We start from the raw sequence: 18,005 nt of genomic DNA, 5'->3' as shown, positions 1-18,005 counted from the left end.
GAGTCCGAGTGAGTCGGCTCATGAGTTCACCCATTTATGACGATATATAAGGAGATGTTGGCGCACAAATAAGGTGCCGGCTGCTTCTTAGCCGTTGAGTTTATATTGAACATGCATTGAAAGAAAAAAGAAAGAACAGCACACGGAACATAAAGCACACGCGTACACATATGTAAAAACGAACTCAAACACACATATCAAACAACACCATGATTAATTAAAAATTTTCCCTTACTCGACTCTATTAATTGTATGGTTTGCCCATATGTTCGCCCATATGGTGCGCCCACTGCATGGTTTGCCCGAAAACTAGCTTTCTTCGGATAAGCTTGTCGAAAATGCTCAGTCGTCGTTTTTTCCTTCCTTGCCTTTCTATTTCTTCTTACCCTTTCCATAGTGCAGGCTAGCAAACCACACATTTTCTTCAAGTTAACTTCCCCACTTTCCACTTGACATTTCTCTTTCTCGTTAGTCATTCTTGGGAAAGGTGTATGCGTACTGGTATCATTGACCTGTGATGAAAAAATACAAGCGTATCACAATAATACGTCCTTTTTTTCGTCTTACAGGAAAGCATGGAAAAGTACGAAGACCGCAGTGGGAAACCACGGGTTCTGGCATGCCTGCTGCTCTTACTACTGACACTCTACGCGGCTCTTTGTATGGACCTCAGTACCCATCCGAGCGTCGGAGGGTGGGTGCCGCAAAACCCGAATGAGCCAAACCTTCTTGCCGTGGCACGGTTTGCCGAGCTAAGCACTGCCCAGCCGGGTGGCCCTCGATACCGTGTGCTCCGAGTACTCTCCGCATGGTCGCAGGTACGGCCGCCTCTTTAGTGTCACCTGAATACGTGACTCTCAATCAGATCCGCCTGGTTAACTGCGGGTTATACACAGGAACCCACACGAGTAATGTCCGGTTTCCTGGTTATGCGGCACTTTAAGTAGGACTTGATTAAGAGTGTACCCGGTATCCCGAATGCGAGAGCAGCGCTAGAAGAGATAGCCTAGTGAGCGGAACATGCCGATGCCACGCTGAGAACCGACGTGGTCGCTTGCTTGCTTGCTCGCTTGAACCTTGAGGGCTCATTCACATTCTGGGTATGATGTATCGCTTTCTACCACTACGGGTATGATGATTCGCTCTATGAATTATACCCACGACGGCTATCACTGATAGAGCCCATATGAGCGTTTATTACGAGATCTCCCTGGTACAGTTTGTTAATGCGCACATACCATTGCAATAACATAGTGAATCGTGACTTTTGTTGAAAAGCCTCGGCATCCATACATGGTGGCATGTGGAGGCATTAGATTGTCCAACGACGTCGTCACTTGACAATACTGAGCCTTGTCACATGGGATGTATCTTCAATGTCGCATGTCGCTTTAAAGAGACGCTAAAGTAAAGTAATGTCGGGGTTCAAATTCATGAATTGAACTAAGAAAATTATAATGCTATTAATTATAATGCCACATATTTCGTAGTAGACGGTGAGAAAAACGTCAAATTTCTGTTTGTGAAACTTTTCTTAACTGAGTCGCACGAAAAATTTGAAGTACAAAAAGAAGACAGCTTGACACAGCGCACACAAACAGCTGAAACTTTATTTGAGAAAATTTGTACTTAAATTTTTTCGCGGTACTCAATTGAGATGAATTACCAACTCGCCCAGCAGTACATGCTTGTCAGATTTGTGGTCAAATATGTGCGCGTGACATCATAGATTTCAAAGTATGTTTTTTCATATTTTGGCAGCATTGCCTACACGAAATGTTTTGAAGCTTAGTGTGTTAAGTCATTGGCGCCGTCAGAGAGCAGTGTGCTCCATTTTTGCTGGTGAGGAACTACGTGAGAGTTAGTAGATACCATTGAAATCTGTGACTGCACAACCTCCCGCACTTTACACTTGCGTGTTTTCCCGCTTACCAATTATCTTGTTGCTGCAAGCGTGGTAATTTTAGAATTGGCGAAGAGTGATTAGGGATAAAGGAGGTCTAACTTTCTAAGGCAGCCGTTCCGGCTTTGACCGGTGTCGCCGTCATCGTTGTCATCGGTGGAGTAGCCATTACACACGCACAAAATAAAAAAAAAAACACCCAGAGTCGAATGGGATTCGCATCAGGGTCCTATGCGTTCCACTCGAGCATTTCGTCACAGAGCCACTCTGGTGCTTTTCTTTTCTCTTTAATTCAGGAAAATAATGTCATCACTGAAATTGATTTGAAAAAAAGGCCCTGATAACATATGTAATATAGCAGTGCACAAGAACAAAATAACAACCAGTCATCACAGAATGCCGATTGCGCAACGATTGTGCAATTTAATGCTTGCCACTCACTGCAAAGGGCTCAGCCATTATTCTGCGCCGTCATCAGCTCCACGCACCATCAACTAAGTGCGTATAATGCCTCACAGATGTTTAGCGAGTACATCCTTTATCCGCAGAAAGACGACTAATGGCGCAGTGGTGCTGTCCTAGTTCACAAAAGTTATGACTTACGACGTAGTCGATACCCTGCGGAAAACCAGAACTTCGAGCACAGTTGGCCTTGCGCCAGCACGAAGCTGCACTGAGAATTCTCACTATACAGTATCGCAATGGTCAATGGTTTTTTCTGTTCTGGGTTTATTTGAATTGTCAAGCTTGTAACCTCCAAGCTAAGGTATTTTCTTTTTCTTTTGTAGCTCGTAAATGGCTTCAATTACAGAGTCATCTACGTACGAGCGCTCACGTGCGGAGCACGTTATAACCGGAGGATGTGTGACCAGATTGGACTTCAGGTATGGTATGAGTTACCCTGCTCAACTCTGAACAGTGCAAGTGTTGTCACACACGTTTGTTATAATATTCACACGATGTATGGAGTTGCAGGAGCATAAAAAAATAGGAAACCGGCTACTCCTTATTCCTTAGAGGTGTCTAGATTTGAGCCCGATGGGTCCAAGTCTCTAAGCGTAAGTAGTCAACAACACATACAATATACAATTAGGCATAACAGTTAGGACAATACATTTCAAAACGACGTATTCAACCATCGCGTATAGAGTCTATGGGCACATACGGTAGTCACTGTCAGTGTCATTCGCCTCTAAGCACGACCTATGTTTCTTAAATGATGGCAGTCCTACATACCTGCGGGGCCTTACATACAGCAGTTGCCTCGATTTGACTTTGGTATCCAGAAACTTCCGGTCGCAGGTGCACTGGTTTTCAGACATCGAAACGCATGGGAGTGACCATATTCCAACTTATATGCGAATAAGGGGTCTTACTAACTCTGCCCCTAAGACCACAATACGAAGAATTGATTGGTCCAAATTTCAGCGACTCATAGAAAATGCATGCCGTGAAGATACTGACCAGAGCTTGGAGGATGTCATCAAAGAAGCAATGAGGGAAGCTTCCTGTCTCCTCCCGTTCACCGGCAAGCGTTCAGATTTCGACGTTCAACCGAAAAAACTGTGTGCGCTTCGCCGAAGGGCGGAATGGAGATACAGACGGACGAAAGCAATATGTGACTTAAGGCTGGCACGACGCATACAGAAAAAAGTCCAACGACGTTTAGACAAACTTGAACAGAAACACTGGAAATCATTCTGCAAATAATTGGATCCCGGAAGCCGTTGTCACGCATCTGGAGCACTATTCGTGGCCTGCGCTCGACCCCCTAACAAAGACATCTTTTCATGGCCTTAGCCCTACATTTAGGCCACATGCAACTTGAAGTGGCAAACGAGTTTTGTACGCGAATCGCTGGTGTGTCCGCCTTGTCTACTGGCACCGTTAAGAGTGTTGTTCCTGAACCCCGCATTTTCGAAATGGACAATCTTTTCACTATAGAAGAACTTGACACATCTTTGGCGGCTTCCCGACGATCATCTTCACCAGGACCCGATGGCATCGTCTACGCTGCTCTAGCCAACCTTCAACAGGAGGCCAGGGGACAGTTGTTATACTATTACAACCATTCATGGCAAGCAGGCATTGTTCCCCAGGATTGGAAGATAAGTTGAATTGTGCCACTACTCAAAGCAGGAAAGTCACCATTTGATTTGACATCATTTCGCCCTATTTCGCTCGCAAGTTGCGTAGAAAAAGCCATGGAAAGGATGATACTTTTACGCCTAGATTGGTACCTCAAGCGCTACAACGTACACTCAAACTGCATGACGGTTTTTCGGCGAGGTAGGTCATCTCTTGACAACGTGATTAATCTCACAACATTTATCCCGCAACAGAAGAGCCTCAAGCGCATACCACTGGCACTCTTCCTCGACGTCAAAGGGGCTTATGATAACGTAACACATAAAGCCATCCTAGACTCGTTGGAAGCTGTCGAAATCGGTGGTCAAATGTTCCAATGGATTTAGGATTATTTCACGAGAAGGTCGTTTTTTGTACAAACCTCAGATGGACCGACCACCAATTACTATACCTCTCGTGGCGTCCCTCAGGGCGCCGTATTATGTCCCACTTTATTTAACCTTGTAATGGTAGGCCTTCAGGAAATTTCGCCAAGTACTGTCCCCATATCCATATATGCTGACGATATTTGTCTGTAGACTTCAGCTGTAACTCGTCTACAAGTACGTGCAAGAGTTCAGCAGGCTGCCACACTGACATGCTCATATCTCCGCAAGCAAGGTCTTTCCGTCTCAACGGATAAATATGCATTGGTTGCGTTTACTCGCAGAGCCATGACACAATACCCCAATACCATCAATGAACAAAATATTCCATACCAGAAGAACCATAGCTTCCTGGGTGTGAATATTGACAGAGACTTTTCGTGGAGTGCCCACTGAGAAACGTGCAAGACGAACATCCGCACCCTCGAAAGTCTGCAAGGACAAGCACTACGCGTGCGCTTAGGATTGCCGCGATGCACCTCAACCTACGGGGCAATTATGATCACAAGAGAGTATCCAATTCAAACATACATCACCACTGACAATTTGAGAGCCCACATAAGACACCTCTGCTGAGTTCCTGGTCACCATGTTGCAGTGTTGCCACTTCAAAGACCACAATCGATGTTTTCAAAGATTATTTCTGCCCATAGAGAATGCCTTCCTTTTGGCTTCACTCCAGCAACAAGACCAGCGTCACCTCCGTGGTGCCTACAACAACAACAGGTGTGCCTCACTATTCCGGGAATAGCGAACAAGAGCCGTCAATCAACAGTGGTCCTACGATAGGTGACATTGTTGCTACACAACGAAAAATACGGCCAGAGGACCGACATTTACACAGATGGATCGGTATCGGCTGATGACAGCTTCACAGGTGCTGTTGTCATTCCGACGTACCAGGTCACTATAAAGCTCAAACTATCGCATAGGACAACATACACAGAAGCGGAGCTTGCTGCCTTACGTGCTGCTATACTTTATATCGCGGAAGCCCGGCCTCAAAAATGGGCTGTCTTCTGCGACTCCAGGGCATACCTTCAGAGCTTGCAATCAGCTTTACGACAAAGGGTGCATCGACAACTAGTGAACGAAATAAGAGAAGTGCTTCACGAAGTTTTATCGAAAGGACATGACGTGGTGTTCCAGTGGTTACCGGGACATCGTGGTATTGTCGGTAACGACCTTGCTGATAATGCTGCCCGATCCACCCACGCGGACGCCCAGACAACCCCAATTCCATTGTCGAGAACCGACACTGCAAGGGGCCTTCACTCGTTCGCTAACACCATGTCGGAAACCTGGCTGAGTGACCCCAGTGTCGGGAACCGCCGTCTACACAAATTGGACCCATCGAGACAAGTTATATCGGACCTCTCCCGCCAGGATGCAACTTTACTGTGCCGCCTGTGGTTAGGAGTAGCTTTTACGAAGGCGTACTCCTTTCGCATAGGAATGGTGGATAGCTCCCGATGTGAATCGTGCGACACTGACGAGACAATAAAACATCTACAGTGTTCATGTGAACGTTTTGTGAGCGAACGCAACTTGCTACGCGAAACGTTAGAGACTCTAGACAGTAGACCTTTTTCCGAAGAGAAGATTCTTGGTTCATAGCTCTACGCGTGGCAGGCCAGCAAAGCGACGTGGGCATTGCTAAGTTTTTAAAGACGACCGGACTACGCGACCGCTTATAAGCGTGCAATGGACAAGGTCACATCTACACACATGTTGCCCTTCACTTCTCTCTCTCTTCTCATTTAATCCCCTCACATATTCCCCCAGTGCAGGGTAGCAAACCGGACGTGCATCTGGTTGACCTCCCTGCCTTTCATTTCTTCCCTTCCTCCTCCTCCTCCTCCTCCTCCACTGTCAGTGTAACGTCGTGTTCAGAGTCACGTGCAATGAGTCACGCACTTCTTTCTCTTCCAAGCATTTCTGGTTTAGCACTTTTGGTTTTTAGAATGTAAAATTAATGTCTTAAAAAGGCACTTTCGTTCAAGGGGTGCAAAGCCAGAGGAAGTGCAGAGGTGCAGAGCTTGGCGACCTTCTTGTCTCTCATGTGTTTTTACATGTGAAGCAGCTCTCCGACTAGCCTGTGTAGCACTCTCCCTTCGTACGAATATGCAGCGCGCCGCAGGTGTTGGCGTGGTGCCAAGTAGGTCAAGCTGCTACTGTGCGTTGACGGCACGCTTCTCTCGCAGTGTGCGCTTGCGTCACTATCTCCCTCGCCTGCCGCGCACTTGCCGCGGCGCCCACAGCTGCCGCCTCGTCCATTCGCCCGCAACACCTGCCGCGACAGTCGCTTGCTGCACCACTGTCTCTTCCGTTCACGCGCAATAAACCTGGCGCGCGCCTTGGGACACAACCAAATGACACGCAAACCCAAATTGAGCACCTTACGTCAGCTTTGACTATGAGTGAAACACGCACCGACCAAAGTTTCGCGGCTCTGCAAAGCACCATAGAAAAAGATTTTCAAACACTCACAGCCCAGTTCACCCAGCAACTCGACTCGTTCAGTAAAGCATTAGACGCTTGGTGCGAATCTTACGATGCTGCCCTAGGCCCAGCTTATTTCTCGGTCCCAGGCGGCAGAAACTCTCATCCTAACCATGGCGGGCCGCTCGCGTAACAGCACCATCTGGCAGTGGAACTGCCGGGGTTTCGCCCGTAAGCGTCCCGTGATTCAGCAGTTTCTTGCCTCCTGCGATCGTCCAGAAATCATAGCGCTTCAAGAGGGTGGCAAGCACGCTCAATTATCCGGATACATGACACGTCGGGGCGCGCTAACTCTCAAGTGGCAACTCTAGTTAAACGCAACATGAATGTAACGTCATCCCCCATGATATTGGCTCTAATTTCCCCAATCACGTACTTCTAGAAATTCTCCCTTACCCTTCTCGTAAACCTGCTCACTGTCTTTTTGTACTTAACGCCTACAGCCCCCCCCCCCCCGGGACCGCCGGTCGAATTCGGCCCCCTGTCTTTGCGCGTGCAACAACTAGCACTGCACCAGCCGCATAATATAGTGGAGGACTTCAATGCTCCCCACCCATCATGGGGCTACCACTATGACTCCCCCAGGCCGTTCTCTATGGGACGAGGGGCACTCTCTACACCTGAAGCTTCTTGCAAGTGCTTCGGCAACATCTGACAGCGACAATTCACGAATAGGGTAAAATGTTACATATTTTAGTCCCTTTCTGAAATTAGCTGTATTAAAAAACGTTAGTGTGCGTAAAGAAACTTTTAGGTTAAGGATGTGGTAACATCTACTAGAAAGAGCATTGGCGTACGAGATGTAACGGTCTGAGGATAGTCAATAACATGAATGAAGAAATGAATGCAAGAAATTCAAGGAATCAGTGCCCCACCATGGTGGTCTAGTGGCCAAGGTACTCGGCTGCTGACCCACAGGTCGTGGGATCAAATCCCGGATGAGGCGGCGGCTGCATTTCAGATGGAGGCGGAAATGTTGTAGGCCCACGTGCTCAGATTTGGGTGCCCTTTAAAGAACCCCAGGTGGTCGAAATTTCCGGAGCCCTCCACTACGGCGCCTTCCATAATCATATCGTGGTCTTGGGACGTTGAACCCCACATATCAATCAATCAATCAATCAATCAATCAATCAATCAATCAGTCAGTCAATCAATCATTGATTGATTTGTGGGGTTTAATGTCCCAAAACCACCATATGATTATGAGAGAGAATCAATCAATCAATCAAAGAATCGGTATCACGTCTGTCGCATAGGGGCGACAATTTCGAAAAATTCCCTGCTGACTAGGACTTGAAATGACGATCGTAGCGATGGTAATGGAAACGAACAGTCTTAATATGTACAGACCAGAACCTGTTATGTCGCATGTTTTATACGGGTTCCAGCAGACGCATGAATCATGCTCTGGTATTGGACGTATAAGAGTTTTTTTACGTTAGTAACTTAGTGAGTTTAACTAGAAGTGGTAAAGGGCTCGTTTTTTTCTTTGTTTGACAATAACAACGAGAACTAACAGACCATGATTGTTAGGTATGTATAGAAAATGTTATTAGTCGTAATGTTAGTGTAAAAGTAAATAAAAAAAAGTGGAAGAAAAGACAGCTTGCCGTGGGGAGGGACCAAACCTGTGGCCTTCGAACAACGCGTCTGATGCTCTATAAAGTGAGCTATGATGGCGGTCATCCCTCCATCTACTTTATGAGGTATACATGCGGGTTTAAACCCAGAATCAGCGCCTCTAGTAGCCATGACTTAATGCATGGAAAACTATTTCTCGGCTTGTTGGCGTCGCGTAACAGGTGATTCCGAGGTTTCGATGACGTGCGTGGTGAGTAACCATAAACGGCGAACTCACTCATGAGACAACTTACCCGGACTCGCTCGGACTCAGATCGAGTCGTGAGCCTGAGTCTGAGTTAGTCTGAGAGTGTTTGAAGTTTTTGCTGACCTATGGTCCTACGAATCTTCGGCATTACTACAAAGCTCACCTGCATTCACGTTTATAGTTACGTCTACTCTCATGCATTCCAAAGTATAGTGTTGTTCAGACGTGGTTGATCGTAGGCCTGAATTTGTAAGGGGTGAATTCACCACCCTGCTTCTACCAACTATTTCAAGAAGGTTCTTGTTAATTATTCTGACTTTGTGATCTTTTTCAAGAAAAATGACGTTACTGGTTAAGAAAAATGACGTTACGAGCAGTCATAGCTCGCATTCGGAGGTACTGTATAAAAAGGCGTCAAGATGTGCGCATTTTACGCGAAATATTATTGTTAAAAGGCATTGAAACGATGGTCGAAAAAGGTAATTCTAGGCCAATGAACTCGTGAGCCATCACTTGGTCTCATTCAGATCGATATCAACCTGTGAGTCGGGATGGGTCCAGGTGAGTAATGTTTCGGTGAGTTTGAAACGAAGTGATGCTGGTTGAAGAAAATTTTTGTGAGCGTGACTCGGAGTGAGTTGAGGTCAAGAAAGTTCTGATTAATTTGAAGCCGAGTGACCTCTAAGAGCAAAAGTACATTTCATGAGCAAGTTTGAGTAAGCTGCACAAGTTTTTGCGGCCTCTGTAGGTAACCTAATTTTTTTATCATCGATTTATTTCAGCACACTCAGCAATGTATGGGAGTCGTCCACGTGGAGGTCGATACAGGTAGGAAGAATCTGCTTGGGCATTCCTGTGACGAACATGAAAACGGCAAGTCGCCCGTACCTAGGCCACCATCACTGAACAGGCGCATATAAAATAGTTATGAATAAAGAAAACTTCATTGAGAATTATAGGCGACGCCATTGCTTGAGTAACTTTCTCGCAGCGCTGCCTTTCAGTCGATCGGCGTATAGGTGGAGAGTAACGTGTATAAGACCATTCCCAAAAGATCAAAATTAAAAGCCGGAAAAAGTTCTTCGATGGCAAGTCTCACAATGACTGGCGATATCAATGAATTGACCCTGAAGGGTACATTTGCACATCAAAATGCCTTTGCAGAATTTCGTCGTGAGTAAAGTCGTGCCCGGAACGTGATAATATGGCGCCGGTTTGACAGCTCTTTCAAGGCTAATATATTATTGGCACTGGATGGGATGAGAGACATACACTGACCAAGTATGGTGCAATTATATATTATTTCAGAACCATGTATGGGTTTCTTGCTCAATGAGCTGGTCAGTACAGGTCGGCCAACAAATAAATCACGTGCGGTTCCGAAACGTCGAATAGTTTTGAGAGATTAGATTAATGACCCAGTTTATTCTTAATTCATTGTTCTTTAAAATACTGTTGACAGCATTACGTTACGGAGATACCTCGCGCTGGCTTCCCCACAGAGAAAAAAAAATGGGGGACCCTTAAACTTCACTTTTAAAAGAGTTGAACGCGATAACGAAATCCGGCACCTAGTGCACCTTTTAACCGCTAAGTGCATACTTATTCATATGTTTTGTTACATACACACGCTCGCACACAAACACGCACACAGTAGACTGGACCAGCGCACGCTATTATTGCCGAATGGGCTCGTTTTCATCATGACACCTGTCGAACGAAATGCGTTAAAGGGGTCCTGAAACAGTTTTTCAAGTAACCATGGAATGAATTCACTAGACGAACTTATTGCCTCACAACTTCAACGCCGCAAAAATAATTTAAGAGTCCGTCCAGTGTGAGTGGAGTTACAAAAGTTTGTCGCATGCTGCAATTGCATTAGCTCTTCTCTCGTCCCGACGAAAACGCTGGAAGCTAAGCAGACAGAGGGGGGGGGGGGGGGGGGGGGCAGGGCAAAGAAACTACCGCGCCTCGTGGCCTTGAGCACACTTTTTCTTCGAATGCTCGGCCTTTTCAGTGTGATCGCACGCGCACGCGTTCGCAAGTAGCGGCCTCCCACGGCTATACCTGTAACTTCACTTTTCGGTCATAGACGCACAGACATTTTTTCGCTCACAATCAACAAGGCCTACGCTGGCGGCGGGTTTTCTGCGACACGAGCTCTTTAACGCTGTCACGTTAGACCCAGTGGTGTTCCTCGTGCATTCTCTCGAGTCGACTCAAAGGTGATAGACATCTTTTGGGGGTAAAGATCCTTAGGGCCTAGCTCTGTCGGCATTCGCACCCGTCAGGCCCAGATTCATGAATGTGGGAAACAGATGTGACACATACAAATAAGTTTAGCCAGAGACTATTATCTATTGTTATTGAGACGGAACACTATAAAACACGAAGAAGCACAAGTCTTTTATACTAGCCCGTGACTCTAAGTGTACACGTTGGAGAGTGTTAGCGAGTTACGGAAATAGGATACGCTATTACGGTAAAGCAGTACGGTAGCGTTTCCTCTGGCCCGCTAGTTCGGCTTTTGCCATTCCCTGTTCCAGTGACAGCTTATCCCCCGAACGATGGGCCTTTCGTTTACAATGCGTAGGCTGACAGGCTACAATAAAGCGTGACAACCTCGTGGTGAATTCATAAAAAGCTTTTGTGGTGCTTGGGTGCCTGCACTGATACCGTTGTATGGTAACGGTACCGTCATACGGTAGCTTACTTGCATACCGTACTTCCGTAACTTGCTAAAACTCTCCATTATGGACCTCATAGCACCTAACTTCATCCACTCGTCATCATTCACTTCTTGGAGATGCGTCAATTTTTCATGGGTTGGAAGCATACAGCCAGTGGCAAGGCACAATCCAGCCAGAGAAGAAAAACGTTTGATTTGCAATGGATTTACTAAACATGAACGACGAAACAGCCGACGTTAGATGCGCCGGCCTATTATAGGAGCCGTTACGATCGAGGAGGGGGGGCAGCTCCGCTGTTCAGGCCCTTACGACGTCTCTAAGGGATGGGCCCAGTGTTCCTGGTGGACGTACCCAGTGTCCGTGTGAGGGACGCCTGCACGCGCGAGAGAGAGAGAGATCTACGCACAGGGTTCTGAGGCACTCTCCCAGGCAGCCTTGCTTGGAGACCAGGAAGTGGGAGCCTTTCAGTGGGTGGGTGGGAGCACGCTCGTAACAACGTGCACCTGAGTCTAAGTACACGAGCCTCGACCATTTTCACTTCCACCACGAATGTGGCCGCCATGACCGGGATTCGATCACGCGACCTGCTGCCCAACAGCCGAGCGCCATAGTGACTAGACCATCATGGCCGGTATTACGCTATCAAGAGAAGTGCAACTGCCTTCCAAAGGTTAAAAGCGTATGTCTGTATTTCACGAAAAAAAAAGGCCCCGTATCTGCCCGTTACACTGCAAATGTCGTCGAAAGACGATAACCTTGCGTCTGGAGAGAGTTAAAAGAACGTTTATTTGATGTTCTTCACAAGAAAATTGGTGAATGGTATTCTGGTGGCGCTGCGTTAGAGTGTCTCGAGCATGCAGTGGAGGTGAACGAGCGCGCCAAGTCATGTCGCACGACAGATATGAGCGCTATCTGGCACTTATCCTGGAAAATGAAGCACGCGGCGTACGCACCTGTTTCCGAGGTGATAAGGTGTAGAACGCAAGTCGACGGGTAGGTGCCACCACCGTGTCGTGTTAGCAAAAGAGAAGTGTTTCCAACGAAACACTTCCCTTTTCGTGCAAGCGTTGCATGGTCAGCACAGCGTGATAAACGTTCCTTATACAATTACTTATGGATGGCTTTCCTAGTAAAAAACACACATACGTAGTATTGACGTGTTGTTACGGTGCCCCAGACATGCGCAATAAATGCTTTTTAATTGACAATCGCACAAGTATGAACGCTGAACCTTGAGCAATATTGGTGGTCGCTGCGGAAGGGGTCAGCCGTTTGGAGCATTGTTTGGCCTCCTTGGTTTCGTTTAGGGTACCATTAAGGGTGGACAAACAGACAAATGTACAGACAGACAGACAGACAGACAGACAGACAGACAGACAGACAGACAGACAGACAGACAGACAGACAGACAGACAGACAGACAGATCAAAATGTTTGAGGTTGAAGGTCCCCAAGAAAGGCTATCGTATTTAATAAAATTCATAGACCGAGCACACTGAAATCAAAAGGCGCACGGAAAGACCAACGCACACACAATGACGAGCGCAAGACAGCATCTTTAAGACAGATAAGACTCGAGAGGATGAGACCCGGTTCTTTAAAAGCCAGTGTTCTGTCAGTAGTGCACTCAAATACACAACAGCTCTTTGAGAGTTTTAGATGCTGTCCGGAATGAGCTGCAAAGCCTCTTCATACACAGCCTTCACTTGAAAAAAAAAACATTTTAAAGTATATCTTTTTTGCAATCTCTAGAAATGAGCACCGAGGTATACACATAAAGTCGTGCAATCTCCACAGGTGGGGCCGTGAAATTATTCTTGTGTGTTTATCTCACGCGCTGCCTCGTACGACTATGTAGACGCAGCCGGACCATTATACCGTTTTTATGCTTACAACTGAGCACCTGCTTTCTTCATTACGGTGATCAGTCAGTGCCAGGGGAAGAGCATGGAGCGCCAGCTGCGATTGGCGAACGCTTTAGTAGCCTGCCCACAAGCGACACTTACAGTGCAAAACAAGAGTGCTTCAATGTATTACCTATTCTTATGGCACCTCTCAATTGTATTCTATGGAAAAGTGTCAAATGATACCACCAAGGTTGTGGTGCCTGGTCAGATTTGCATATCGCGTATCTTTTGTCCACTGAAAATGTATGAAAGCGAGGAATGCACCAATCAGCCTGACTACGCACACTGCAGGACAGAGGCCTCTCCGATGTTCCGCCAGTCAACTCAGTCTTCTGCTTGCGGCTGCCAGTTTATACCCGCAAACGTCCTAATCTCATCTTCCCACTTAACTTTCTGCCTCCCCTTGACCCACTTGCCTTCTCTGGGAATGCAGTCAGCTACACTTACTGACCAACGGTTATCCGGCCTACGCGCTACGTGTTGAGTACACAGAACATGATAAACCGAGATATCCTGACGTGTTGTCCCCAGCAGTGCTTACATCTGCAGTACAACAGGCATCGACCTTCACAGCGCCATAGATATGTTCTTCACCCAGATCTCCCCCCCTTCCCCCATGCAGTACGCAGTCCCTGTACGTTCGTGCATGCCACTCGATATGGCCATTGCGGCCAACAGGATTGGCAAGGGCAACGTGACTGGCCTCAACTGCCTTTTGTGCTCTCAACCAGTCCCGTCTCATCGGAAAGTTGCTTGTGGGAACTGACGTCATCAACAAGAAAGATGTTATCATATCGGTGGCCGGGTAGACGTGTTCTAGTAACGGAGACACCATAAAGCTGTGAACCCAATTTTCGCGGTTCGCCCATGTGTTACAGGTTTCTTTTAGGAGCTTTAACATCTGGGCACATTTTAGTAGAAATAAACTAATAATTACTCTTCTCAAGAGGTAATTTTCGCCTGAAACAGCAATTTCGTACCTTATAGCTAGCCTATGTCAACGTTGAAGTCTATCGTAAAACCTCTTTTTTTTCGTTCCGTGTGTCTTACAGAAGTTTCGACTATAGGAACGATTCTATGCCATGACCGCAACAAAAACAGGGCTAGTTCCCAAGGGGCTTCACCCCTAAAAGGACGCCGCTAAGTTGCCACTAAGTGGTAGTGGCATTTGACATGCTGTAGATTTCTTTCTCTCTCTCTTTATCTTTGCTGTGTTTGTGGCCTCGCCCCGCAGCCCCCTCAATGGCAGTGATTGAGCACTGAGTAAGTCATACCGTCCTACTCAACGAAAATGCACTTCTTTTCCCCTCCAAGGGCTGTTTGGATCTGCTGAGAATTAACATTTTGTATCTCAATACGTTTATTTCTTTCTTTTCGGGGCCATTAAACATGCGATGCATAGAGCAAAGTGACACTTATAAAGATTATATATTGCGGTCCCAAGCAGTGCCTCACAAAAGCGTTTCGCTGCTTCAAATTGTCTATCTTGACACGAACCGACATAATCGACCGGCAAGTTTTTGTGACTGTCTGAGATCAACAAACTATTATGGAGCTGTCCAAAACGGCATGTTTCGAAGTGGTCCTACAAATGACACGATACACTGAGTGCCATATATGTTGGTGCACTCACCTGTCTGCGAGCCAGATAGATATTATGCTCCTCAAGCTCGAGCTCTACTTGAAAATGTCTTGTCTGAAAGATGACAATTAAAGCTTTTGTTGCTGATGCGCTGGCCGTGCATGCGACGAAATTTGTGGCGTACATGTGCTTTATTGGGCGAAACATTCGTTGCACTGGCACCGCACCGCGCACTTAGTGATCCCGCTGCGTTGTTTGCTGACGAATGAACACGGGCACTTAAAATGGTCGATGGTTGGAAAGTACAACACGGACACTTTGTCCGTTTCTTCGAAGCCGCGCTAACTTAAGTTGCATTTTCTGAAGCAGGAATCATTAAGCTGTGCCGTCGTGTTTTCATTTATACGTGAACAACAAGAGAATGTCGACTCCAAGAATGCATTAATGGCCTCCGTTAAGTTTGATTGATGTGCGTAGTAAACCCGAGCGTGCTGCAGTCTACAGGGATTTTCTTACGAAAAGATTTGTGTATCGAGCTTCATAATGTCGTTGTAAGGCCCGATATACCCTTTTTAATAAAGCCTGACAAGATGATTTCTGCGAGGAGCTAAAACAGAGTTAAAGTGCCATTTTGAGACCCTAATTATTTTTGTGCTTTTATTTGCGTCACTTTGATTATGAACGAAATCACGTGACAGAATATTGCCAAGGTTACTACGACTACGAACCACACAAGGAAGTTTTGCATTATCAAAAAAGGGCAGTTGTTCCGCTGTGTAGCTATCTCAATATGAGATACTTCGCACAGTGAACACTGCAGAAATATTCTTTTTGATTGCTCTTTCATCTTGCTTTAGCCTTTTAATTAGAATTATATATAAAAGAACCATTTCTCCCTGACCGTATTTATATGCCCGTCTTCCTATTAAAAAGCATAGCAAAAAATGAACAAGACTGACATAAGAACACATGACCAACTCTATGATGCCTTACTGGTGGCTTAAATATCTACGTAAAAAATTGGGCATAGCTCACGTATCTTTATATTCGATGTTATGCGATGCTTGCGCAGTGAAGGGGACTACGTTGCAATTTTGTCAACGAGTGAAACGTTACATAATGACGCTGAAGATATGTATAATTGTATCGCACGCAGACGTATGTTGAACAGTCTCAAATGCTTTATATAACCGCTTCTTTACAGCTGCGCAACGATTCCAACAGCAGCATTATTGTTAGCAACACCAGAAACAGTAAGCTGATATGTAGCGCTTGTGCTCGCGAGGATGGCCGGCCCGGACGCTGCTACATAAATCTAGTATACCGTGAAATGCATGTCACGTACCGCCATGACATGAAAGACTACATTTCATCGTGATGTCTCCGCTTCGGCATCTTGGTGTATGCTAAACCATGTATCACTTGAATTACAAGCGCGAATAACATGGCACGGGTTAAATGACACCACATACAGACGATCCTAGTGAGTGCACAAGTGGCATGAACAATGTGGATCGTACGTCGTCATTGTTTCACTTACCTGCTATATAACCAGCCTGTACACGCAAATGCAATCATGAAAAACCTTTTCTTGTCCCAACATGTCTTCGAATGCTCGATATGATTGACAGAAGTTTGAACATGCCGTTGGAGACACTTCTTTAGCTCGGATATGGCAACGTGCATCAAATCGCAGTGTGTGCTAATGTTAACTCTAGGAGGAATAATGTCTATGGCAATGCGGGAGGAAGCAGAACATGCAAGATGGCGAACAAGAGTATCATCATCATCATCAGCCTGGCTACGTCCACTGAAGGACAAAGGCCTCTCCCATGCTCCGCCAGTTAACCCGGTCCTGTGCTTGCTGCTGCCAATTCATACCCGCAAACTTCTTAATTTCATCTGCCCACCTATCCTTCTGTCTCCCCCTAACCCGCTTTCCTTCTCTAGGAATCCAGTTAGTTACTCTTAATGACCAGCGGTTATCCAGTCTACGCGCTACATGCCCGGCCCATGTCCATTTCCTCTTCTTTATTTCAACTATGATATCCTTAACCCCCGTTTGTCCCCTAATCCACTCCGCTCTCTTCTTGTCTCTCAAGGTTACACCTACCATTTTTCTTTCCATTGCTCGCTGCGTCGTCCTCAATTTAGGCTGAACCCTCTTTGTGAGTCTCCAGGTTTCTGCTCCGTAGCGAAGTACCGGCAAGATACAGCTGTTATATACCTTCCTCTTAAGGGATAATGGCAATCTACCTGTCATAATTTGAGAGTGCTTGCCGAATGTGCTCCACCCCATTCTTATTCTTCTAGTTACTTCAATCTCGGGGTTAGGCTCTGCGGTTATTACCTGCCCTAAGTAGACATAGTCTTTTGCAACTTCAAGTGCACTATTACCTATCTCGAAGCGCTGTTCCTTTCCGAGGTTGTTGTACATTACTTTCGTTTTCTGCAGATTAATTTTAAGACCCACCTTTCTGCTCTCCTTGTGTAACTCCGTAATCATGAGTTGCGATTCGTCCCCTGAGTTACTCAGCAATGCAATGTCATCGGCGAAGCGCAGGTTACTAAGGTATTCTCCATTAACTCTTATCCCTAACTGTTCCCATTCTAGGCTTCTGAAAACCTCCTGTAAGCACGCGGTAAATAGCATTGGGGAGATTGTGTCCCCCTGCCTTACACCCTTCTTGATTGGTATTCTGTCGCTTTCTTTATGTAGCACTATGGTAGCAGTTGATCCCCTGTAGATTTCTTCCAGAATGTTTATATATACTTCATCTACGCCCTGATTCCGCAGTGTCTGCATGACGGTTGATATTTCTACTGAATCAAACGCCTTCTCGTAATCTATGAAGGCTATGTAAAGTGGTTGGTTATACTCTGAGCATTTCTCTATTACTTGATTGATAGTATGAATGTGGTCAATTGTTGAGTAGCCTGTTCGAAATCCTGCTTCTTCCTTTGGTTGATTGAATTCTAATGTTTTCTTTACTCTGTTTGCAATTACCTTTGTAAATAGCTTGTACACTACAGAGAGCAAGTTGATCGGCCTGTAATTCTTCAAGTCCTTGTCATCTCCT

General features: G+C 46.1%; 2 protein-coding genes across 2 annotated transcripts in view; one reads left to right on the top strand and one right to left on the bottom strand.

Moving 5' to 3' along the window:
* LOC142764961 (uncharacterized) overlaps positions 1–5,086 on the bottom strand; it is a 38,348-nt gene extending 33,262 nt beyond the window's left edge. Inside the window, exon 1 of the mRNA XM_075865506.1 lies at positions 4,948–5,086. Within this exon, the coding sequence (XP_075721621.1) occupies positions 4,948–5,007 (60 nt within the window). The 5' untranslated portion in view covers positions 5,008–5,086. The remainder of the gene's footprint in view (positions 1–4,947) is intronic.
* Positions 361–9,699, top strand: LOC142764962 (mialostatin-like). The gene is made up of 3 exons (XM_075865508.1): positions 361–818; positions 2,692–2,787; positions 9,529–9,699. Exons 1-3 carry the CDS (start codon positions 576–578, stop codon positions 9,664–9,666), a joined length of 477 nt encoding a protein of 158 aa, XP_075721623.1. The 5' UTR covers positions 361–575; the 3' UTR covers positions 9,667–9,699.
* Positions 9,700–18,005: the final 8,306 nt, after the last annotated feature.

The sequence above is a fragment of the Rhipicephalus microplus genome, chromosome 6 (assembly GCF_043290135.1).
Source record: "Rhipicephalus microplus isolate Deutch F79 chromosome 6, USDA_Rmic, whole genome shotgun sequence".
Classification (NCBI taxonomy): domain Eukaryota; kingdom Metazoa; phylum Arthropoda; class Arachnida; order Ixodida; family Ixodidae; genus Rhipicephalus; species Rhipicephalus microplus.
This window is presented reverse-complemented; position numbering and strand designations above follow the sequence as displayed.

What these genes read in the sequence shown, in the direction of transcription:
- LOC142764962 (XM_075865508.1), top strand. Translation starts at nt 576, where the DNA reads ATGGAAAAGTACGAAGACCGCAGTGGGAAACCACGGGTTCTGGCATGC. An exon ending in TACTCTCCGCATGGTCGCAG is followed by an intron (nt 819 to 2,691) that starts GTACGGCCGCCT and finishes TTTCTTTTGTAG; the next exon opens with CTCGTAAATGGCTTCAATTA. An exon ending in GTGACCAGATTGGACTTCAG is followed by an intron (nt 2,788 to 9,528) that starts GTATGGTATGAG and finishes GATTTATTTCAG; the next exon opens with CACACTCAGCAATGTATGGG.